Genomic DNA, 26,162 nt, shown 5'->3' on the forward strand with positions numbered 1-26,162 from the left:
TGGAAGGAGGGAACATTATCTATTGAACTAAAAGTGAAATTGCCAAACTCTTGACTGCCATTGGATTTTAAGTTCTTCAGACTATATATACCTGTTCACTGAAATCGTCACCCAACAGTCTCCATTCTCTTACTTCACATAGTATTATGCTTTATGATGTATGAGGAGTATTAGCTACTAATTTTCTGACTGAGTTGTGCAAATGCATTCATTATTTCTGGACATGGGGCAAGGTCATTTGCACACCTTGCATTAAGTGTCACAGATATGTTGTCACAAATTCCTGGTAAGTTATGAAGATCTTGCCTATCTAGGTGGAAAAGAAAGTGGTATGTTAATTCTGTCAGAAACATCCCATGTATATTCTACATTGCTAGACTTAACTACATTATAAAGATGGCCTCTGGCATAGCACAGACTTTAGATACTGTCAGCGAGGATTTGATAGCACTGCAGAATGAGATTGAGAGTTGCTGACTATGTTTTTGATTTTGTTTCAGTATCCTGGTGTTGCTCAGAGTATTGACAGTGATGTCCGAAATCTTATGGCTGTTCTCAGCCTAAGTAATGCATTACCAGAAGGTAAGAACCTATTTATTTGTGTTTTATAGATCAGTGGATCAGGGGTTAACAGACTTGTCTGGAAAGGGCAGTTAACAGAATTATAGAGCCTAGTAAGTTACAGCTCTAAGTAAAGAATATCTTGGCTATTATCTCTTCTTGAGAAAGTCATTGTGTTCACATAGTAATATTGTTTGTGGAATTTTTGGAGGGTAATTAATCTGGTAAGTAAATGTGTCTGCTGGAGGAAGTGTGTGTGACACTTGTTTGTTGTGAGGTTTTGTATTGAGAGTTCTGCATACCGTTCGTATTTAGGCATAGTGTATTGGATTTAACAACATCACTAAAATTTAATGGACTAAAGCAGATCCTTTAGGCTGTCTGCAACTTCTACTCATATACGGTTCATGGGAAGATGTTCTTCGTGTTTCACTGTTGCAGTAATTACATTTGGGTAATCTGCTGGCAGGTTGCCCTCGGTCAGCCTGAATAACAAAGTCTTGGGTCCTGCGTCAGTTGCTGTCCCTTCTTCCATGACGTCAGGTCGTCAGGGGTATAAAACATGCAGCCGACACCATTTTCATCAGTCTTTCTTGCCGCACAGTCCCGAAGCAGAAGCAGTTCACAAGTGCCGGTTAGCCGACTCCTGAAATTTTCGTTTTCGAGTTTCAGAACCAAAGTCTTCAACCTAAAGCACTTTTTTCTTGCTCCTTACCAGTGTCAGTAAAAGTTAGTAATTGTATTACTTGTGGGAAGCAAATACCTCATAAAGATTTTCATTTGTACTGTACTCCTTGCCTAGGCCCTGACCACAACGTGCCTTGCTGTCGGTTTTGTGCTAAATTTAATCCACGCACTATTAAGTGTCAGTATATTTTTGCATCAAAATATTTTGGCTCAAGATTAACTATCCAGAAATGTTGTCAATTAGCAATCCGCCTACCAGAATACCTAAAAAATGCAAAGAAAAAGAGACAGACTGTCTGTCCAAAACCGACAGACGAAGCTTCTCGTAAGCCAGTTGCTAGTTCGCCGGTACTCAGTGAGAAGATCCTTTAGGCTGTCTGCAACTTCTACTCGTATACTGTTCATGGGAATTTACTAGGCATGTGGTCTAGGAGACTATTGAGGAGCCTGTCCCAGTTTCTCAATTGCTGCCAAGAAATGTTTGCACACAGTTGGCAAATGGAAGCTGAGGGATTAAATCCTGGACTACAGAAAACATCTTATAACCTTATTCTGTTTTAACTGTCAGACAAAGCATAGAGAAGCTTTCTTTTTAAAGGAAGAGTAACAAAGGTTGTAAAAGGGAGAAATGAAAAAAGAATAGTTAATAAATCAGGAAAGGTGTTTAGATTTTTTTGTAGTTTTTTTATTTTTAAGAAGGTTCCCCTAGAACCAAAAGACAAAGCTAGAAAGAAAGAGGGTTACAAGCACTTGTCAGTGCTGTATGTTTGGCTTGCACTGGACATTCAGTTTAGCAATAATGATTACACATGCATGGTCCATAAAAAAATGGAAAAAAAAGTTGTCCTAACTAAAATGGTAATCCTTCCATAAATTCAAAATATTCTGTTTCATGAGGTGCAAGGGTGACTGACTTATTTGTAGTCAGAGTTTTTAACATTCTTGCCTATGTGTGGTATTGACTCTAAGTCAGTCAGTGAACACCATCTTAACATTTGCTGCATGGAATATATTTTAGGATTCTAATATTTCTGTTTAATCCTCAGACATGTGATTAGCATCTATTATAAATGTATTGGAAGCATCCGTCATGAACACAGTATTTGATTTGAGCCTTTGTAGTTGTTCAGTGAGGGAATTTTTATTCCTGTATATTTTTTTTTTTATGAAATTCCAACTAAAAAGGGGGAATGAAGTAGTCATCAATGCATTTTTTTAAATTTTTTTTCTGTTTTTAGACGTGTTTATAAAAAACCCCCTTTAAACAATTGGGGTTTCCCCGAAAAAGTTTTTAAACCTGCCAAAAATTTTTAAAAGGGGGGTTTTTTTAAAAAAAGTTATATTTTTAAAAAATTTAGAAACAAGTTCCCGAATTTTTTTTTAAAACTTGCCCGATTCTGGTATAAAAAAAACATCAAAAAAAAAAAAGTGCTTGGACTACAGTAAAAATTTTTAAAAAAATAGAATATACAAAAAAAAATTCTTTTGTTTTTGTTCGGTTTTTTTGCCCCATTTTGAAGTCTTTTAATCCCCAATGTTTTCTTTTTCACTTGATATTTCCTTTTAAAAAAGGAATTGGCATGCAGTCGAAAGCCAGTTATAGCTGCCAATTGAACTTTAAGAGTAGAAGGAGATGAACCTTGCATGAAAGAGTTCAGCTAGAAAATCAAGCAACCATATGGATGGGAGCAGTGAAAGCGATCTAAGTCCCTTCCCTTGAGCCCAATAGGCTAAACGCTTCCCCACTTTACTCAGATGATAAATCTTCGAAAGGGAAGATTTATGGGAGCTAGTTACAAAATATCTCTCGAACAGAGTGAGATGATATTCTGGAGGAAGCTCATTGGCTAAGGTTGCTGGAACTGGAGGAACCAAGCAGTGAGGTTCAGAGAGGGGAGGGAGCTGATGTAATTGACCCCGACTGATGGATCAAAAAGATCTGGGAATCAGGGTCCAGATGCCAAGGTTGCTCCAACAGAAATTCGATGCAGTGCGGGGAACCAAAACCTGTCGAGGCCAGTAAGGAGCAATGAGGATCAACGAGGCCTTCTGGAGCTTATAGCTTTCTTGTATAACTTGAGAGGATTAGTGGGAAGGAGGAATGCATACAGAAGTCCCTGGGCCAAACTTGGACTAGAGCCTGCTCTCTGCTGGGCTGGCTCTGGTAACGGGAATAGGGTGAAATAATCTCTGCACTTGCTGCTTTGGGAGTAGCAAAGATCGCAGAGCAAGGCTGACTCCCACTTGAGAAAAAATTTCTCTCACAACAGAGTCTTTCAGAGACCACTGCGTGAGGCATGAGAATAGCTGTGCCTCAACTTGTCCGCGGTGATTTGATTGGACTTCCGGGGATGTAAAGTGCTTGCTATCAGGAAACCGCTGAGGAAGAAATAAGCTCATTGCCACAGTCTGAGTGCTTCTAGCATAGGGATAGGGACCTGGTTCCGCCTTTGTTTGTTGATATACCACACTACAGACATATTGTCCGGTCTGGATTGCTATCGCTCCCAAGCGGAAGAGAGTCTGAAGGGCTTGCAACGCTAAAAAGCACTGCTCTCATCTCTAGAACATTTATGTGCAAGTGGCATCTGTCTACTGTTGCCATGTGCTCCTGAACAGTTCTGCCCTGACAATGCCCCCACCCGATCAGGGGAGGCTCCGTTGTCAGAGTAGCAACCGGAGAGGGAAGGAACAAAGGTCTTCCCCAACAAGAGCGGAGGGGAAGACATCCACCACAGAAGATGATTCTTGCATGTTTGCGTAATCATAATGGCGTGGGACATCGGAAGTTGCTGGTATGACCATTGTGTGAAGAGCATCCATTGAAGGATTCTCCTGTGGAATCTGGCTAATGGAAGCAGAGGAATGGCAGCCGCCATAATCCCCAAAACTTTCAGAACTAACCTGGCTTTGACTCTGTTGCTGCTGAAGATATTTTAGCAGACCAGTTTGTGTATGTCTGCTATTCTCTGATATGTTAGTCTCAAGACATGTTGACTGTGTCTAGATTTGCGCCTATGAAGGTAATAGGCACGACAAGGCGACAAAACAGACTTTTCGCAATTTATTGAAATGCCTAAGTTTAGACAAATGCGAAAGGTGTAGTCCCTGGCCAGAAGAAGAAGATGCTTGGTGGGAGCTGTGAGGAGCCAGTCGTCCAAATATGGAAAGACCTGGAATCCTTGACGTCTCAGGTGAGAAGCTACCACTGCCATGCATTTGGTAAACACCCGGGCGGCAGTGGTGAGACCAAAGGGCCAGGGCCCTGAATTGAAAATGACTGGTTCCCAGCCTGAAGCGGAGGAATCTTCTGGAGCGTCTGTTCATTTTTATGTGATAGTACGCATCCTGAAGGTCTAAAGAGCACATCCAGTTTTCCTTTCCCAATAGGGGAAGGATGGACTGTAGCGTGACCATCCGAAATCTTGTTTTCTTGACCGACTTGTTCAAGATACTGAGATCCAAAATTGGTCTCCAGTGCCCTGTTTTCTTTGGAACTAAAAAGAACCTGGAGTAGATTCCGGATCCTTGCTGGTCTGCTGGAACTGGCTGTATTGTTTTGTAAGCAGCTTTGAAATTTCCAAAGCTGCGATATCCCTTTGAGCGGGTGGAACATCTGAAGGATTTTTGATTGGTTTGGAATCGAACGAAGGGAATGAAATAGCCTTCGGAAATGATGGACTGTACCCACTTGTCTTGAGTTAGGGATAGCCAGGCTTCTGGGTACAGTGACAATCTTCCCCCGACTGCCTCTGAAGGTGGACAGTCGGGCAACACCTCAGGGATGCTGAAAGGGCTTGTCGGAAAAGGATTCTCGATTGCCCTGGTTCTCTTGGACCCTCTGCCTCTGGGGCGGCGTCTACCATTATTGTTCCCTCCTCTGCCTCTGGAGGGGAACCGACTCTGTCGTCAGGCAAATTCCCTTGAGATTGTTTGGGAACCACATTTTCCCACTTTTCTGGCCTTTGGGGTAAGGCCTAGAAGGAGTAGAAAAACGGACTCCGACGGCAGAAAGAGTCTTGCCATCCGTCTCGCACCTAGTCAAGGTTTATTTCACTTGAGGACCAAAAAGACATGATCCATCAAGCGGGGAATTAGTGAGCGGCGTTTTAAAGGGGTCCATAAGTTGCATAGCCGCATCCAGGCATGCCGGCGTAAGGCCACACCTGTCCCTGCGGCCCTGCTCGCTCCATCAGCCGCATCTGAAAGGAGCGCATGGAGGAGTTAGCTATAGAATTCAGGGTAGCCAGCTGGAGTGTTCATCTTGTCCTGAAAACCGCAGCTGTAGGATCCTTCAACATGTCACTCGCTTCTTTGAACCAAGTCCTTTGAAGGCGAGGTAAAATGGCATAGGTAGTTCAGCCGAGCGCATTGCAAAGGTCGCGGACGAGAACATCCGCTTCCCGTACCTGTCCATAGACCTAGATTCCTTGTTAGGTGGATGGACAGGCACCGAAGGATCAGCTAGTTCCTTCTTAGTGGCAGCAGCTACCACCATAGCATCCACAGAAACTCCCTTGGTCAGAAATTGTTTATCTGCTGGTGCCGTGATAAATTTGGAGGGTCTCCTGGGGATGGGGTCCACTGAATCAGGAGCCGTCCATGCCTTTTTTGCTACCACCTGCATGAGGGGGTCAAAGGGGGGGGGGGACACCCAGGAGGTGGAAGGGCGAGAGCCAAACGCCTCAAGGTACACAGATTCATCCTCCGAAGGGTTAAGGGCTGGCCAATTTCCCCTCTGTTTGAGGATTTCTAGAATGTCTGCAAAGGAGACATCTTCAGAAGGGGAACGGGGGAAACCCTCGGAATCCTCTAAATCTGTGTCAGAGGTGACAGACTCAGGTGAGTCTGTGTGTTTCCTCTTACACTTTCTCTTCCTAGGGGGCTCTTCTGCCAATTCAGGAGAGGCCTCAGAAGAGGATGAGATCCCCACAGGGGATTCCTGAAGAGCTGGCTCTCTGCGGTCTGGGATGAGGGAGTGAGTAGACATGACCTGAGGCATCAAGAGGAGGGGCGGACGGAGCCGACTGTGGAGTTGAACCAGGTTCCAACACGCTCCGCATGACCTCGAACGCACCCCTGTCAGGCAGAGCCAGAGGTCCCCGCTCCGAAAAGCTGAGGACCCCCCTCGGCACCGACAGTGATGGCTCCGAGGCCGATGTCGGAGCCGAACTCACCAGCGCCGAAGCACCGAGAGGGAGAGCGGGGTCGGACAAGGGTCCGATGCCACTCACCCCTTCGGAGCCGATGAGGGAAGTCCGGCACCGAGATTCTTCCAAGGAAGAAATCTGAGCCGACGACGGAGCCGAAGACATTTGTATCGGCTCCGACGCTACCACAGTCTCTGTTCCGAAACGCCCCGGCTCCGAGCTCAAAGGAGTCTGAGGAGGAACATAATGAGGAACAGGGTCAGGCATCGACTGATGAGTCGGGCTCTGAAGCATTTGGGCCAGTGCCTCGGACTTAAGAAGTCGACTCACTACCCTCTGAAGGTCATGGTCCGAAAGCCTCGATGACCTAGAGGAGTGAGATCTATGGCTCCGTTCAGACAGCAAGGGAGACGCTGGAGCCGAATGAACGGAGCCAAGGGAAGGTGACCTAGACCTCTTATGTCGGCTCCGATGGTCTGGTTGGAGCCGACACAGGAACTTCCAGTGCCTCGGCTCCAGCCGGAGCCGAGGAAACCACAGAAACTGCAGTCTGAGACTCATCGGCTCCAGCCGGAGCCGATGCAGGCGGAGGTTTCGAAGCCTTAGGCCTCGACTCAGAAGCTGGAGCCGAGGACCTGGAAGCCTTAGAGGGTTTGCCCGAAGTAAGGGAACCCTCAGGCTTAAGTAAACCTCTCAAAATAAGTTTATTTTTTCTTTCCTGCAGGACTCTGGGGCTGAAGCCATGGCATACAGCACAATTCCACTAAAGTAAGGAAATATGAGAAACTTAGTTAAGAAAAGGGATTTAAACTAGTTCAGATAGACTGATTTAATAAACTGACCTGAGCCGGTAGAAAAACAACACCTCGATAGCTGTAGCGGCAAATGAGATCTGAGGTAATACCGCCTAGCATTGTGGGATATAGGGGGAGCCTCGAGCCGGTGGAACCAACTCTCGAGCTTTTAGAGTGGCCGAGTCGGAGCCGAGGTCGGCTCCGAACCCATCCAGCAAGAAAGAAGGCGAGAAGAAGACAACGAACATGGAACGTTACGGTAAGAACATAACTTCTATTTTCTGTGGTTTCCTCGGCTCCGGCTGGAGCCGAGGCATTGGAAGTTCCTGTGTCGGCTCCGACCAGACCATCGGAGTCGACATCTAGAAAGAGGTCTAGGTCACCTTCCCTTGGCTCCGTTCATTCGGCTCCAGCGTCTCCCTTGCTGTCTGAACGGAGCCTTAGATCTCACTCCTCTAGGTCATCGAGGCTTTCGGACCATGACCTTCAGAGGGTAGTGAGTCGACTTCTTAAGTCCGAGGCACTGGCCCAAATGCTTCAGAGCCCGACTCATCAGTCGATGCCTGACCCTGTTCCTCATGTTCCTCCTCCGACTCCTTTGAGCTCGGAGCCGGGCGTTGAACCGAGACTGTGGTAGCGTCGGAGCCGATACAAATGTCTTCGCTCCGTCGTCGGCTCGATTTCTTCCTTGGAAGAATCTCGGCGCCGGACTTCCCTCGTCAGCTCCGAGGGGTGAGTGGCATCGACCCTTGTCCGACCCCGCTCTCCCTCTCGGTGCTTCGGCGCTGGTGAGTTCGGCTCCGACATCGGCCTCGGAGCCATCACTGTCGGTGCCGAGGGGGGTCCTCAGCTTTTCGGAGCAGGGACCTCTGGCTCTGCCTGACAGGGGTGCGTTCGAGGTCATGCGGAGCGTGTTGGAACCTGGTTCAACTCCACAGTCGGCTCCGTCCGCCCCTCCCTCTTCGTGCCTCAGGTCATGTCTACTCACTCCCTCATCCCAGACCGCAGAGAGCCAGCTCCTCAGGAATCCCCTGTGGGGATCTCATCCTCTTCTGAGGCCTCTCCTGAATTGGCAGAAGAGCCCCCTAGGAAGAGAAAGGGTAAGAGGAAACACATAGACTCACCTGAGTCTGTCACCTCTGACACAGATTTAGAGGATTCCGAGGGTTCCCCCCGTTCCCCTTCTGAAGATGTCTCCTTTGCAGACATTCTAGAAATCCTCAAACAGAGGGGAAATTGGCTAGCCCTTAACCCTTCGGAGGATGAATCTGTGTATCTTGAGGCGTTTGGCTCTCGCCCTTCCACCTCCTGGGTGTCCCCCCCTTTGACCCCCTCATGCAGGTGGTAGCAAAAAAAGGCATGGACGGACGGCTCCTGATTCAGTGGACTCCACCCCCAGGAGACCCTCCAAATTTATCACGGCACCAGCAGATAAACAATTTCTGACCAAGGGAGTTTCTGTGGATGCTATGGTGGTAGCTGCTGCCACTAAGAAGGAACTAGCTGATCCTTCGGTGCCTGTCCATCCACCTAACAAGGAATCTAGGTCTATGGACAGGTACGGGAAGCGGATGTTCTCGTCAGCGACCTTTGCAATGCGTTCGCTGAACTACCTATGCCATTTTACTCGTCTTCAAAGGGACTTGATCAAAGAAGCGAGTGACATGTTGAAGGATCCTACAGCTGCGGGTTTTCAGGACAAGATGAACACTCAGCTGGCTACCCTGAATTCTATAGCTAACTCCTCCATGCGCCTCCTTTCGTATGCGGCTGATGGAGCGAGCAGGGCCGCAGGGACAGGTGTGGCCTTACGCCGGCATGCCTGGATGCGGCTATGCAACTTTGCGGACCCCTTTAAAACGTCGTTCACTAATTCCCCGTTTGATGGATCATCTCTTTTTGGTCCTCAAGTGAAAGAAACCTTGACTAGGTGCGAGACGGATGGCAAGACTCTTTCTGCCGTCGGAGTCCGTTTTTCTACTCCTTCTAGGCCTTTCCCCAAAGGCCAGAAAAGTGGGAAAATGTGGTTCCGCAAACAATCTCAAGGGAATTTGCCTGACGCACAGAGTCGGTTTCCCTCCAGAGGCAGAGGAGGGAACAATAATGGTAGACGTCGCCCCAGAGGCAGAGGGGGTCCGCAGAACCAGGGCAATCGAGAAACCTTTTCCGACAAGCCCTTTCAGCATCCCTGAGGTGTTGCCCGACTGTCCACCTTCGGAGGCAGTCGGGGGAAGATTGTCACTGTACCCAGAAGCCTGGCTATCCCTAACTCAAGACAAGTGGGTACAGTCCATCATTTCCGAAGGCTATTTCATTCCCTTCTTGCATTCCAAACCAATCAAAAAAATCCCTTCCAGATGTTCCACCCGCTCAAAGGGATATCGCAGCTTTGGAAATTTCAAAGCTGCTTACAAAAAGAGCAATTCAGCCAGTTCCAGCAGACCAGCAAGGATCCGGAATCTACTCCAGGTTCTTTTTAGTTCCAAAGAAAACAGGGGACTGGAGACCAATTTTGGATCTCAGTATCTTGAACAAGTCGGTCAAGAAAACAAGATTTCGGATGGTCACGCTACAGTCCATCCTTCCCCTATTGGGAAAGGAAAACTGGATGTGCTCTTTAGACCTTCAGGATGCGTACTATCACATAAAAATGAACAGACGCTCCAGAAGATTCCTCCGCTTCAGGCTGGGAACCAGTCATTTTCAATTCAGGGCCCTGCCCTTTGGTCTCACCACTGCCCCCCGGGTGTTTACCAAATGCATGGCAGTGGTAGCTTCTCACCTGAGACGTCAAGGATTCCAGGTGTTTCCATATTTGGACGACTGACTCCTCACAGCTCCCACCAAGCATCTTCTTCTTCTGGCCAGGGAGTACACCTTTCGCATTTGTCTAAACTTAGGCATTTCAATAAATTGCGAAAAGTCTGTTTTGTCGCCTTGTCGTACTATTACCTTCATAGGCACAAATCTAGACACAGTCAACATGTCTGCGAGACTAACAGATCAGAGAATAGCAGACATACACAAACTGGTCTCGCTCCTCTTCAGCAGCAACAGAGTCAAAGCCAGGTTAGTTCTGAAAGTTTTGGGGATTATGGCGGCTGCCATTCCTCTGCTTCCATTAGCCAGATTCCACATGAGAATCCTTCAATGGATGCTCTTCACACAATGGTCATACCAGCAACTTCCGATGTCCCACACCATTATGATTACGCAAACATGCAAGAATCATCTTCTGTGGTGGATGTCTTCCCCTCCGCTCTTGTTGGGAAGACCCTTTGTTCCTTCCCCTCCGGTTGCTACTCTGACAACGGACGCCTCCCTGATCGGGTGGGGGGGGCATTATCAGGGCAGAACTGTCCAGGGCACATGGCAACCAGACGAATGCCACTTGCACATAAATGTTCTAGAGATGAGAGCAGTGCTTTTAGCGTTGCAAGCCCTTCAAGACTCTCTTCCCTTGGGAACGATAGCAATCCAGACGGACAATATGTCTGTAGTGTGGTATATCAACAAACAAGGCGGAACCAGGTCCTATCCCTATGTCGAGAAGCACTCAGACTGTGGCAATGGGCGATTTCTTCTCAGCGGTTTCTGATAGCAACGACATCCCGGAAGTCCAATCAAATCGCGGACAAGTTGAGCAGAGCTATTCACATGCCTCACGAGTGGTCTCTGAAAGACTCTGTTGTGAGAGAAATTTTTCTCAAGTGGGTCAGCCTTGCTGCGATCTTTTGCTACTCCCAAAACAGCAAGTGCAGAGATTATTTCACCCTATTCCCGTTACCAGGCCAGCCCAGCAGAGATGCTCTAGTCCAAGTTTGGCCCCGGGGACTTCTGTATGCATTTCCTCCCTTCCCACTAATCTCTCAAGTTATACAGAAAGCTATCGCTCAGAAGGCCTCATTGATCCTTACTGGCCTCGACAGGTTTGGTTCCCCTTTCTGCATCAATTTCTGTTGGAGCAACCTTGGCATCTGGACCTAGTTCCAGATCTTTTGATCCATCAGTCGGGTCAGTTAAATCGCTCCCTCCCCTCTCTGAACCTCACTGCTTGGTTCCTCCAGTTCCAACCTTAGCCAGGCTTCCTCAAATATCTCACTCTGTTCGAGATATTTTAATAGCTTCCCATAAATCTTCCACTCGAAGATTTATCTGAGTAAGTGGAAAGCGTTTGCCTATTGGGCTCAAGGAAGGGACTTAGATCCTTTCACTGCTCCCATCCATATGGTTCTTGATTTTCTAGCTGAACTCTTTCATGCAGGTTCATCTCCTTCTACTCTTAAAGTTCAATTGGCAGCTATAAATAACTTTCATGTGGGCATTTCAGAGTCTGCCATAATGTCCCACAAGCTTTGCAAAGCCTTTTTGAAGGGAGTTTTCTACTCAGACCTCCTATAAGAAATCCTCCTCCTCCTTGGGACCTTAATTTAGTTCTCAGTTCTTTGATTCTCCCCCCTTTCGAACCTGCAGCTTCCTGTTCTTTGAAATTGCTATCATGGAAGACTCTCTTTCTGGTAGCTATTACTTCAGCTAGAAGAGTTTCAGAACTTCAGGCACTCAGCTGTCGACCACCATATCTGTTGTTCCACAAAGACAGGGTATCCTTACGAACCAACCCGTCCTTTTTACCTAAGGTAACCTCTGCTTCTAACCTAAATCAAAGCATTGACCTTCCTGTGTTCTTTCCAGAATATTCTAATAGGTCTGAACAAAAATTGCATTGGCTAGATGTTCATAGTCAGTTAAGGTACTATTTGGATAGAACCAAACAATTCAGAGAATCTGACCAGCTGTTTGTCTCTTATGCAGAAGGCAGAAAGGGACTTTCTGTTTCCAAGGTATCACTATCTAGATGGCTAACATCTCTAATTTCCATTGTCTATGAAATAAGACACCAAAAGCTGCCTAACAAACCTAAAGCCCATTCCACCAGAGCTTTGGCTACTTCTATAGCCTTCAAGACAGACTGCCTATTGACACCATTTGTGCAGCGGCTACTTGGGCTACTCCTCACACTTTCATTTCTCATTACAAGTTGGATTTAGTTTCTAGACATAGAGCTAACTTTGGTTCCACTGTTCTCAAGAGTCTGTTCGATAGGCCACCGGGACAAGGTGCTAGGGACGCGGTCCCATCCAGCAAGAATGAAGGCGAGATTGACAACTTAACATATAGAAGTTATGTTCTTACCATAACGTTCCATGTTAGTTGTCTTCTTCTCTTCTTTCTTCGTCCCACCCTCCTTCCCCTAGCCTGGACAGACCTAGAGGAGTTTGATTTTGACCTCTCTTTCTACCACCTCTATTGTACATAGGTATATGTTTTGTACATATATTCCTTCTTCAGGTTTTCAGGTCACCTTCTTCCATTCCCTTTGTAGAGGTGGATTCTTTCTCTTTCCAGTGGTTCTGGAGTTATTTTTGGCTGGGCACAGCTTACAAACGAGATCTGAGGTAATACCGCCTAGCATTGTGGGATATAGGGGGAGCCTCGAGCCGGTGGAACCAACTCTCGAGCTTTTAGAGTGGCTGAGTCGGAGCCGAGGTCGGCTCCGAACCCATCCAGCAAGAAAGAAGGCGAGAAGAAGACAACTAACATGGAACGTTATGGTAAGAACATAACTTCTATTTTTTTAAATAGGTGATTTAAAAAGAAGGAAGTTACATCATTATTAATGTCATAGCCCTTGGGCCTATATAAGCCTATATCAGCCTAGCCAAAAAGGTACCCTGGGTTTCGCCTCCCAAGAAAATTATTTTCCTGTGCCCCTGTCGAGCAGAGCCACAGAAGTGATGCCTGGGGTGAATTTTCTATCTCCCATCAAATCACAAGCTGAAATTCTTTGTATTTATTTTGTTACTTATTTATGCATTTACTTATTGACTGGGATAGAAAAATGATTCATGAGGACCATTTGTAGGCTTAACCCAGGAGAGAGTAGCAGAATAAGGTACAGTAATAACAGAAACAAGCTGTAGAGACAGAAGAAAACAGTAGTAACACGGAAAGCTTCACATAGTTGTAAAACATGGGACTAGTGTTCTTCCTCCGATTATCAGTCAGTAATGAGGGTATCAGGCCTGTGTCTGCAGGTTGGCTCACTTTGAATTGTATGTGCACTTAGCATTTCATTTCCCTTTTTTCTTTACTATGTGTATCAGTAATTTTGCTTGGAGTAAGATTGTTTTTTCTTTGTATTCCAGAATCTTTTGCATTTGACATCAGCAGAACTATAAGGCCAAAGTGAAGAATTTTTCATTTGCAGATACAGTGACAGCACTGCAACAAGTGTACTGCTAGAAGTCTGAGGACACTACATGAATGTAATTGGTGAATTGTTAAGTTCTGTCATGCATTGTAACTATAAAACGTTGCTACATGTTGCTGTGCCAGCTGCAAGGCATTCTGGAATAATGTAGCAAGAGTTAGCATAGAATTAAGATGCTGTGTCTTTGGTGTGGTATATACTGCAGCAGATAGCAAAGTAACAACATTTTTGTATTTTTATTTTATGGAATATTTTCAGCTTGTTAAGCACTGTGTCTACTATGACTAGTACCTTGCAAGTGGAATTTGACAGGTTAGAATGGAGCATGGTGGTATGTAGCATTGATTATCTGCATAGCATAGACCAAAATGAAACTTGTGCCGTTTATTTTTAATAGAAAGTTCTCCATAGTGAGCTTGGTCCAAACTGGCGAAATCAGCTGGAGTCCTTTGAAGAGCGTCCTTTTGCTGCTGCATCGATTGGGCAAGTTCACAGAGCTAAGATGAAAGATGGGCGAGAGGTGGCTATGAAGATACAGGTAACACCATATTACAATTGAAATGGTATTACAAGTGGTTTTGGTTTTGTCTGACACAGTAAATGGAATTTAAACTGCATAGTACCTTGTATACACTAAAGACTTCTATATTTAAAAGCTTTAAATTCTAAGTTATAACCTATTTTTGCAAAATGGGGACCCTGAAACATTTATGGCCCGAGTATTGTTCCTAATTTTGTAAATGTGCACTAGCAACAAGGCCAAGAAAAAAGCAGCTCTTTTTTTCAGAACATCTTGTGCAAATGTGCCTATAGAATTGTGCATTTAATGTAGGTCATGCAGACAGAATTTTCATATGTTTTTCTAAACCGACTTCACCTCCTGGAAGGAGGGAACATTATCTATTGAACTAAAAGTGAAATTGCCAAACTCTTGACTGCCATTGGATTTTAAGTTCTTCAGACTATATATACCTGTTCACTGAAATCGTCACCCAACAGTCTCCATTCTCCTACTTCACATAGTATTATGCTTTATGATGTATGAGGAGTATTAGCTACTAATTTTCTGACTGGGTTGTGCAAATGCATTCATTATTTCTGGACATGGGGCAAGGTCATTTGCACACCTTGCATTAAAAGTGTCACAGATATGTTGTCACAAATTCCTGGTAAGTTATGAAGATCTTGCCTATCTAGGTGGAAAAGAAAGTGGTATGTTAATTCTGTCAGAAACATCCCATGTATATTCTACATTGCTAGACTTAACTACATTATAAAGATGGCCTCTGGCATAGCACAGACTTTAGATACTGTCAGCGAGGATTTGATAGCACTGCAGAATGAGATTGAGAGTTGCTGACTATGTTTTTGATTTTGTTTCAGTATCCCGGTGTTGCTCAGAGTATTGACAGTGATGTCCGAAATCTTATGGCTGTTCTCAGCCTAAGTAATGCATTACCAGAAGGTAAGAACCTATTTATTTGTGTTTTATAGATCAGTGGATCAGGGGTTAACAGACTTGTCTGGAAAGGGCAGTTAACAGAATTATAGAGCCTAGTAAGTTACAGCTCTAAGTAAAGAATATCTTGGCTATTATCTCTTCTTGAGAAAGTCATTGTGTTCACATACTAATATTGTTTGTGGAATTTTGGAGGTAATTAATCTGGTAAGTAAATGTGTCTGCTGGAGGAAGTGTGTGTGACACTTGTTTGTTGTGAGGTTTTGTATTGAGAGTTCTGCATACCGTTCGTATTTAGGCATAGTGTATTGGATTTAACAACATCACTAAAATTTAATGGACTAAAGCAGATCCTTTAGGCTGTCTGCAACTTCTACTCATATACGGTTCATGGGAAGATGTTCTTCGTGTTTCACTGTTGCAGTAATTACATTTGGGTAATCTGCTGGCAGGTTGCCCTCAGTCAGCCTGAATAACAAAGTCTTGGGTCCTGCGTCAGTTGCTGTCCCTTCTTCCATGACGTCAGGTCGTCAGGGGTATAAAACATGCAGCCGACACCATTTTCATCAGTCTTTCTTGCCGCACAGTCCCGAAGCAGAAGCAGTTCACAAGTGCCGGTCAGCCGACTCCTGAAATTTTCGTTTTCGAGTTTCAGAACCAAAGTCTTCAACCTAAAGCACTTTTTTCTTGCTCCTTACCAGTGTCAGTAAAAGTTAGTAATTGTATTTCTTGTGGGAAGCAAATACCTCATAAAGATTTTCATTTGTACTGTACTCCTTGCCTAGGCCCTGACCACAACGTGCCTTGCTGTCGGTTTTGTGCTAAATTTAATCCACGCACTATTAAGTGTCAGTATATTTTTGCATCAAAATATTTTGGCTCAAGATTAACTATCCAGAAATGTTGTCAGTTAGCAATCCGCCTACCAGAATACCTAAAAAATGCAAAGAAAAAGAGACAGACTGTCGGTCCAAAACCGACAGATGAAGCTTCTCGTAAGCCAGTCGCTAGTTCGCCGGTACTCAGTGAGAAGATCCTTTAGGCTGTCTGCAACTTCTACTCGTATACTGTTCATGGGAATTTACTAGGCATGTGGTCTAGGAGACTATTGAGTAGCCTGTCCCAGTTTCTCAATTGCTGCCAAGAAATGTTTGCACACAGTTGGCAAATGGAAGCTGAGGGATTAAATCCTGGACTACAGAAAACATCTTATAACCTTATTCTGTTTTAACTGTCAGACAAAGCATAGAAAAGCTTTCTTTTTAAAGGAAGAGTAACAAAGGTTGTAAAAGGGAGAAATGAAAAAAGAATAGTTAAGAAATCAGGAAAGGTGTTTAGATTTTTTTGTAGTTTTTTATTTTTAAGAAGGTTCCCCTAGAACCAAAAGACAAAGATAGAAAGAAAGAGGGTTACAAGCACTTGTCAGTGTTGTATGTTTGGCTTGCACTGGACCTTCAGTTTAGCAATAATGATTACACATGCATGGTCCATAAAAAAATGGGAAAAAAAGTTGTCCTAACTAAATAATCCTTCCATAAATTCAAAATATTCTGTTTCATGAGGTGCAAGGGTGACTGACTTATTTGTAGTCAGTAGAGTTTTTAACATTCTTGCCTATGCGTGGTATTGACTCTTAGTCAGTCAGTGAACACCATCTTAACATTTGCTGCATGGAATATATTTTAGGATTCTAATATTTCTGTTTAATCCTCAGACTTGTGATTAGCATCTATTATAAATGTATTGGAAGCATCCGTCATGAACACGGTATTTGATTTGAGCCTTTGTAGTTGTTCAGTGAGGGAATTTTTATTCCTGTATATTTTGCTTTGGGAACTTCATGAATATGTCCAACAGTAAATGCCTAGGGTAGATAGGCAAGGTAGTACAGAACGCTAGGAGTACCAGCTGCTAATTAGCTATTTCTTGTAGACTTTTGTCTACATCTCTGTTTTACAGACTGTGTGTTTATGAGCAAATCACTCAACTTAAAGCAAGGGTTCGGGTTATCCCTGAAAAGTGTTAGTTGCAAATGCGCCACATGCCACTTCCATATATAATAACAGGTGTTTGTTCTTGTGACAGAACACACGTGTGGCATATTTATAAATTTTGCAGTAAACATAGTTCCTTGTTAATTGTTTTTTTCAATACTAATGACACAGTAGTTGCTGAAGCCTCATAAATAAGCAGTGCAAAAATTAAAAAAAAAAAAGTAGCTGTGGTACTACAGTAAAATTATCATTAAATGGAATCAGAGTATACTACAGAAAACAACTGATTACATTTGATCTGGCTGTTTTTCAGACTTATGGTTATATTAAGTGCATTCCCAGTTTTCAGTAAGTCTTGCATCTGAACTCCACAGTGCTTTAAATCTTTGGTCACTAATATAGACCTCATTACCTTGTAATAAAGATCCTAAGTAGCTGTTACAGATTTGCTGTCAGGTGTTTATTGCCTTCATTTACATGTCTTTTGGAACTGCTACTTTAAACTATTTCTTTGTTTTAAGAATGTTTGTCTGCATTGATTCAACTTTGAAATGAATACATTTTGTAGCTTGCACTTCTCAGAGTAAATACATACATCACTGCTGTTTTTAAGTAAAGGGTCTTAAACTGCTGTCCTGTAAGCCATATGTAGTCCTAAAACAGCACAGAAGTGGCCTGCTTACAATTTTGTACCTAAAAGTTGTCATCTGGCCTGCTAAAGGGTTTGGTAATATGGGAACAGTGTCCTGTCAGGAATGATTTCAGAATTTCCTTGAGGTCTCTCATGGATGTTAAAGTTGTGAAAAAGAAAGTGCACAGTACAAGATGGCATCATTCTGTTTCCAGTATCGGCATTGTAGTTATAGATGCTGTTTGGCACATGAAGCATTACATTGGTATTTTTCATGGTGCAGACCTTTTACTTTTAAGTATTTGTGTTTTGTGTGTGTGTGTGTGTGTGTGTGTCTCTACAGAGAAAGTCTGATTTTACTATGTAATTTGCTGTTATGCTTACAATGGCTTTTGGCTGAAGACTTTTGTAATGTAATGCTCCTTAATTGGTTTTGAGAGTTTTGTGTACTTGCCTACAGTATCCTTTCCTAGTTATTTGTAGAAGCAGCAACCGCACATAGTCTGTTTACTAAATCAGTATTCTAAGTTGCCAGATATGGAAATGCTTGTTCCCTGTTGGCAACTGGCAAGCTTTTTCAGCCTGTATTGATCAGTGCTATTCTGTATTACTTAATATTACAGTCCTGCATAAGTGTGTGTTCTGTGTTGTCCTCAAATGTGTTCTAACCAATTATTGCCTACTGCACTGTTATTTTGAGAAAAGACGACTGCATAAGTATGTATTTTACTGTTACTATTATATGATTTCTGCCTAATCCACTACAAGCCCTGAGGTCAGCGGTCCATACATTATAGTCTGTTGAACTTACTCTCTGTCTCAGTCATTGCGCGCTCACTCCACAGACACCACAGGTCCCTTGCAGCCTCTCTAGGTTCCTTTGTACCTCTCCTAACAAGACACATCCACACTCTTGTCAGCTCACGCTCACTCCTCTTACTTTACTGCTCACTGAGGTGTTGTGCACTTTGTAATAACTATCCATATTCCTAACATCATGTATTATCTCTTTTTTACAGCACACTTGGTCTGCCTGTATTATCGCAGCTCCCCCCCCCCCCCACCAGCTGCAACATTGCCAAATAAAACTACTGCTACAGTCTGGTTTCTCCCTAATTATTGCAAGCCAAGAATATCACTTTTTAATAAGGATACTTACCAGAGAGGTCTGCATAGGTGACTGGATGTTTGCAGTTCTTGTTATTAGCAGGTCCTTAATGGTTATGTTTTAAAATTTGTGACTGGTTATTTGCATTTCTTTTTATAGCAGATTTGTTACTTTTACTAGTTATTTTTTAAACATTGTTTTGGCTGGCGTGCACACCTGCAAGGACCCCCACCCCAGGCAACTATAGCTTCATCTCTCTCCACTAGGTGGCACAACTGACAATATACTTGCTGTATCTTGTCCCAAATAAATCTGCCCCTCCCCCCCATTGAATTATTTTAAGGTAAGGCTAGTACCATTTACTTGGTGTATTTTGTCCCCAGATAGATTTGCATTCCTTTGTTTTACTTGTACACCAAGGCCATAAAAGTAGTGATGTTCTTCGTGTTTCACTGTTGCAGTCATCACATTTGGGTTATCTGCCTGCAGGTAGCCCTCAGCTGGCGTGAATACCAGAGTCTTGGGATTTCTGTATCTGATGCTGTCGCTTCTTCCATGACGTCAGGTCGTTAGTGGTATAAAACATGCAGCCGACGTCATTACATCAGTCTTTCTTGCTGTGCGGTGCCCGAAGCAGAAGCAGTTCATAAGTGCTGGTCAGCCGACTCCTGAAATATTCATTTTTCGAGTTTCAGACCTGAAGTTTTCAAAAAGATAAGTACCCCGTTGGGGATCCTTTTTTCTTGGTCTAACCGATGTCAGGAAAAAAATTAATAATTGTCTTGCCTATGGAAAGCAAATACCTCATAGAGATTTTCATTCATATGCGTCACCTGTTTAGGCTCAGACCACGACGTCCCTCGCTGTCGGTTTTGTGCCTTGTTCAACGATCAAACTATTCGTCATTGGGCTATTTTTGTATCTAAATACTTTCTTTCTCGATCTCCATACTCAGAAATGGCTTTAAGCCGTCCGACTACCGATCTTCCAAAAAAAGTAAAGATAAAGACAGAGACGGACCGCATAGGTCCAAAACTGCCCACATAGGTCCAAAACTGCAGACGACGCTTCCGTTAAGCCAGTCGCCAGTCCACTGGTACTCAGTGAGGCGCTTTCCCAGCCCCTGATACCTGCTTCTACAGATTCGCAGGCCTCTGCTGAGACCCATTCGGAGTCCGGTATGCCGCGAGATGCTTCTTCAACTATGGAACCTGTGGATGTCTCTACCTTGGATGGATCTGGAGCCGCAGTGCAGGCACCAGCTTCTGACAGTGTATTCAGGCCTACAGATTTTCATATTAAACTGACGACTTCATTTCAGGCTAAAAATACTGAATTCCTCAGGCCTAAAGCTCGCACTACGCCTAGAAAGCCGACGACCAAAGTGCTTTCTTAGGCCCACATGCCTCAAAAACAAAGTATTAGAATGGCTGAAGACCTTGTTAATTAGGGGAAGCCAGCCTTAAGAGCCTGTAAGAGACCTAGAACTGATTTTCCTTCTGATTCTTCTGTTCAGGAATCTGATATCTCTATTCCTTCTGACTACCAGGATTTACCCTTATCTACTTATGAGGATTCTGATGCAGATGATTCCATTCCCTTACCTGACTCTCACAAATTCCTCTTCAGGAATCCTACTCCGGATCCAGAGACCATTTCCCAAGAACCTAAAAGCATTAAGGCTACTACTGCCAAGAATCCTACCCCTTCTGACAGGGATTCTAGGGCTCTAGACACATGTGGTAAGAAGGTATATACCTCTGCTACTTTGGCTACTAGGGCTTTAAATTCCCAGTTTCATATGTTAGTCTCAGCAACATATTATGGGACTACTTACACAGAAAATGATGTTGATTCCTGACTGTGCTGAACACAAACATTTACAAGAGTTAATGCATTCTGCTGACTAAGTCGGTAAACTTACTTTGCAATGTGTTTTTGATGCTTTAGAAGCATCTTGCAGGGCTGCTGTCACTGGGTCTGTACTTAGAAGGAATGCTTGGCTTAAGGAACAAAACTTGCCAGATCATGTTAAAGCTAAATTACTGGATACATCCTTAAAACAAGACTGCCTTTTTGGCAACAAAGTGGATGAAGTCCTCAAAAGAATGGAGGAAAAAGCTAAATCTATGCAAACTGTTAAAGATTTCTTACAAGTACAGCCACCTAGATTGAGTAGGCACTGGCCTTCAAAGAACTGGTCCTTTCCAGTCCCTTCCAGGCCTTCTAAGTCCAAACCCAGGAGCAGCAGACCACCAAGACTGTGCACAGATCTAAGCAGTGGGGGGTTGCCACTTTCAAAGCAGGGAGTAGTAAACCACCCCCTTATGGAAAAATTGCACAATGACTTATCCTTAACTCTTCCAAGCCTTGCTCAACTACTTGCACCTTTAGGTAAATTTAGAGGAAAGCTCGCCCTGCATGCAAAAAACAGGGAATTCATTACCCAAGACAAATGCGTTTTAAACATAGTTTCCCTAGGATACAGATTCCACTTCCACTCTCTCCCATCCCCAAGTGGATGGCCAGATCTCCCCCCAAAGCAGTGGGCGGAGGCACAAAAACAAGTTCTCTCTCTCCTCAGCATCAAGGCTATTCAACCTGTCCCAGCAGAACAAAGGGGACAAGGTTTCTATTCAAGATTGTTCCTGGTTCCCAGAAAAGAAAACTCCTGGCGTCCCATCCTGAACCTGTCTATCCTCAACACCTTTTTGGTGGTTCCAAAATTCAAAATGCTAACTCTTCAACACCTTCTTATGCTAGCCAAGGATGCCTGGCTGGCAACGCTAGACTTAAAAGAAGCTTATCTGCACATCCCAATAAGGGAATCTTGCAGGAAATACCTATGCTTCAAGGCAGGCTCCATGCACTATTAGTTCTCTGCACTTCCCTTTGGCTTATCTACTGCTCCCAGGGTATTCACAAAGTGCCTAGCTCCAGCCATTGCATTTTGCAGGCAGAGAAATATTCAGATTTACCCATAATTGGACGATTGCCTGATTCAGGCAGAGAGTCAGGACTTACTATTACAGCACCTGGCATTTGTAGAGAGACTTCTAACTTCATTGGGGTACACCATCAGCGAGAAGACATCACACCTATTACCCTGCCAACAGATTGTATTGCTGGGAGCAAGCTTGAACACAACTTCCCAGATGGTATTCCTCACTCCAGAGAAACAAGTTTATTTGACAATCTACTTCAACCTACTGGCCACAAAAACCCAGCTATCTGCAAGGAAAATCCTACAAGCCCTGGAGTTCATGGCCTCTTGCATTCTGTTAATTCCATATGTAAGACTGCATATGAAAAAAACTTCAATGGTATCTAAAAAGTCTATGGTGTCAGCATTCTCAGGACCTGGAAACGATTCCTATCATCCCTTGCCTAAGGGCAGAGTTCCTTTGGTAGGCAGAGGCCTGCAGCCACAACAAGGGACTCCCTTTCACTCTATCCCCTGCCGCCCAAACCCTAACAGACACATCAGACTATGCATGGGGGGCTCACATGGCAGGGCAGTACATTCAGGGCAAATGAAACCCAATACAGATGCACCTGCATATCAATCAAAAAGAAATGTTAGCTGTATAGAATGCTGTGACAGCCTTCAAAGACCTTATTCTTCCAGGACAACTATTGGTAAAGACAGACAACACCAAAATTATGTGGTACATAAACAAGCAGGGAGGAACCCATTCCTACCCACTCTGCAGACTAGCCATGGTTGTGTAGAACACAGTCTTGAGCAACCAAGTGAACCTACAAGCTCAGTTCCTGCCAGGCAAACTAAATTCACTGGCAGATGACTTAAGCAGAAATCTCGTGGACCCACAAGAATGGAAACTGGAACCCAAAATATTCAAGCTCTTGAGGAACAAATGGTCTCCAGAGGTAGACCTGTTTGTCTCCCCTCAGAACCACCATCTGAAAAAGTACTGCACCAGAACTCCCCACTGTCAAGCTTGGAAAGTGGATGCCCTGTCCTTTACCTGGGAAGGCCTCTCAGTTTATGCCCCCCCCCCTTCTGCATTTCCTGTCGAAGGTCCTGCTAAAGTTCAAACAGGGCAAGCCAAGGACAATTCTGATTGCACCGGACTGGCCACGCCAGCACTGGTACCCCCTTTTGCGCAGTCTGTCAGTGCTACAATCATAGCACCTGCCTCAGACTCCTTCCCTACTGTCCCAGAAGGTGGGCCAGAATCTGCACCCTCCACTTCAAACCCTGAACCTTGCAGCCTGGCTAATCCCCTGAGCTGACCTCTAGCAGCCCTCTGTAAGCAGGTGCTGGATGTCATTCTCGAGGCAAGGAGGCCTAGTACTAGAAAATCCTATTCAGAAAAGCGGAAAAGATACTGGTCCTGGAGCCAGTCTCAAGGGATGGGGCACAACTGTGTCCAGCTTACCTCATATTCTAAGTTATTTAACAGAAATGCTCCACAAGGGCCTATCTTTCTCATCAATTAAGATTCATGCCTCAGCCATATCAGCACATTAAAATACTGAGCCACCCCTCTTCTCGCATCCACTGCCAAAACAGTTCCTTAGAGGGACCAAACATTTAAGACCCCCCCCAGGAGAGCTCCTACTCCAGCCTTGGGACTTGAACTTTGTGTTGGAGAAACTTACTCTTCCCCCTTTTGAACCAGCTGCTACGGCAGAGTTGAAATTTATTTCTTGGAAAACCGCTTTACTTCTAACCATCACTTCTGCAAGAAGAGTGTCTGAACTGCAGGCCCTTATGGCAGTGGAACCCTTCATTATCTTCCATGCGGACAGGGTTTTCCTCAGGACTAATCCATCATTTATGCCCAAGATGGTATCTAGTGTGGCTCTGAACCAGTCCAGTCATTTGTCTACTTGTTTCCCTAATCCCCAGAATAAAGGGGAAAGGATATTGCATTCCCTGGAGGTGCACAGACAGCTTAGATTCTATCTGGACAAAAATAAGCCTCAGAAAATCTGACCAGCTGCTAGTCAGCTTTGCTGCAGGGGCAGAGGGGAAGGCCATTTCAAAGCAAACCATTTCCAAATGGATAGTACATTGCATCCATTTCTGCTACAAGCACCATGGAAAACATACCCCACAGGGGATAAGAACGCATTCCACCAGGGCTGCATCTGCCTCTACTGCTTTTCTTAGAGGAGTGTCCCTACCAGGGACATTATTATTTATTTATTTGTTTACATTTTCAGCGGAGGCCCAGGGAGAAAAGCTCCACAAATATTGCAGACATAGTTACAGATTAAGAATCCTAGCAATTAAGATATTACAAACATAGTTACAGATGAAGAACATAGTACATTCAGTAGATAAGTAGCATCTGTTCTATCCACGAAGTCATAGCAGATATTAGCAATTGTTACAATAAGAAGTTACTGCCATATAATAAGTAGATAGGCATGGAAGTATCAGAGCTTGCTGTAATCAAAGGTAGTTTGTGGGGTGGAAGAGGTAGAGGGTAGATGGAGTGGGAGAAGTTAGAGGGGAGCATTACAAGGGCATAGCCAGCATGTTTTTCGGTGCGCTTTAAAGCTTTGAAGTGGGTGCATGATGGTAGAGAGGTTATTGTGGGGGGGAAGGTGTTCCATAATTTGGCTATAGCGCTGGAGAATAGTGCTTCTCCAGCAGTGTTATTGGCTCTAGTACCCTGTAATTAATTTTTTGTTGCTGGATCGTAGTGGTCTGGCGGTGAGATATGGTTGGAGTAGCTACTGGAGGGATGGGACCTTTAGAGGATGGTTAACCAGTTTGTGGGCGAGTGTGAAGGAGGTGAGGGAGTTCTAGCCAGCCTAGTTCTGTAAGTGAGAGACCGTGGTGACTGTGGTAGGATGCCCCGGTGGCGAATTTGGCAATTTTGTTGTAGCAGGTCATTTAGATTACATTGCCTTAGGTTGGTATATATTGGAGAGGCATAAAGTAGGGTGCAGATGAGGTACGAATTTGCAACTGAAATCCTAGCTGCTTTGGTGAGGAGTTGCTTTGTGTAAGACTCCTAGTTTTTGGTGGACTTAGTTTATGGTCATGGATATTTGAATGTCAAATTTGAGATTGTTGTCTATTTCAACTCCTAGCAATTTGTTATAATTTGTTGGGTGGATAGTGTTGTCTTTTGCTGTGATGTTAAAGTGAGAGTTTTGAGTATGTTTGGTGGGTTCGAAGATGAGGAGTTTAGTTTTGTTTGGGTTGAGTATTAACTGGGCATCGGATAGCCAAGTTTCAACAGAGGAAAAGGCATGCTGTGTGACCTTTTGCAGTTCGGGTAGGGACTGGGCGGAGCAGATGATGGTTGAGTCATCTGCGTATTGTATGAGTGTGCCATGTTCAGTGGCAGAGGCTAGATTATTGATGAAAATAGAGAAGAGTAGGGGTCCAAGGATGGATCCTTGGGGAACACCAATAGAGACAGGTAGTTGGGGAGATATGTCATTTTGCCATACAACAGATTGCTGGCAGTCAGAAAGGTGACCTTGAAACCAGTTGGTGACTGACTGAGAAAAGGATAGGTTATTGAGTACAGAGAGGAGTTGTTTGTGTGGGACCATGTCAAATGCTTTAAATAGGTCTAGAAAAGTAGCAGAGGTGAGATGGCCATTGTTTTTATGGTGAAGGATAGTGTTAGTAAAAGAGAGTAAGGCAGTGGTAGTGCTATGGTTTGGTCGGAAGCCATGTTGAGTATTAGAAAGGAGGTTAGTAAGGCGGTAGTTTGAGATTTGAGAGTGAATGCATCTCTGTAGTATTTTGGAGACTGGAGATAGAATCGCTATGGGGCGGTAGTTAGTTAGATCTGTGGAGGGGCCGCCTTTGTGAAGGGGAATGATGTGTGATATTTTCCATAGTGCAGGGACTTAGCCTTCTGACAGAGATCGGTTAATCAAGATGGATACTGGGTAGGCTAGGGCGTCAGCTGCAATTTGTAGGAATTCACTTGGGAGATTGTCTACTGCTAATTTTGTGGGTTTAAGTTTAGTTAAGAGTTTTCTTATGTTGGAGGTAGGAATGGGAGAAAATGAGAAGAGTGTGGGGACATTACTGGGTGAAGGTGTGGGGTGTAGGGGACGGGGGTTATGTTGTCTACCTAGTGATAGTATGGTTTGTGTGAAGTCTGTGTTGAATGAGGTGACAGTATTTTCTGTGGGGTGAGGAATGTTAGTTGTAGGGGTATTGATTTTACCTGGGTGGAGGATGTAGTTTATGGAGGTCCAGAATTGTTTGGGGTTGTGTTGGGAGGAGTTGTGGGCAGACTTGGTAGTATTGGATTGTGTCCTCCTTTATTAGATTTTTGACTCTATTGCGTAGTTCTCACAATTTCTGTCTAGCTCTGGGTTTTGGTTTTGCCAGTGTTCCCAGGCTTTATCTTGGTTTTCATTTCTGACCTAGTGGTTTTCTGTAGCTATGGGGAGGGCTGGGCTTTGGTTCTGGTAAGTCTTATGGGAGCATGGTTATTTAGGATGCTTAGGAAGGTAGTATTGTAAAATTGGACCGCGTCTTGTAGGTTGAGGTAATTTA

General features: G+C 44.3%; 1 protein-coding gene across 1 annotated transcript in view; it reads left to right on the forward strand.

Moving 5' to 3' along the window:
* The window catches only part of LOC122805293 (atypical kinase COQ8A, mitochondrial-like), a 740,997-nt gene that overhangs the window by 472,262 nt on the left and 242,573 nt on the right, over nucleotides 1-26,162 (forward strand). Inside the window, exons 11-12 of the mRNA XM_044075380.1 lie at nucleotides 13,861-14,001; nucleotides 14,847-14,948. Of these exons, the coding sequence (XP_043931315.1) occupies nucleotides 13,861-14,001; nucleotides 14,847-14,948 (243 nt within the window). The remainder of the gene's footprint in view (nucleotides 1-13,860; nucleotides 14,002-14,846; nucleotides 14,949-26,162) is intronic.

The sequence above is a fragment of the Protopterus annectens genome, chromosome 6.part1 (genome assembly GCF_019279795.1).
Source record: "Protopterus annectens isolate FY-2018-M chromosome 6.part1, PAN1.0, whole genome shotgun sequence".
Classification (NCBI taxonomy): domain Eukaryota; kingdom Metazoa; phylum Chordata; order Ceratodontiformes; family Protopteridae; genus Protopterus; species Protopterus annectens.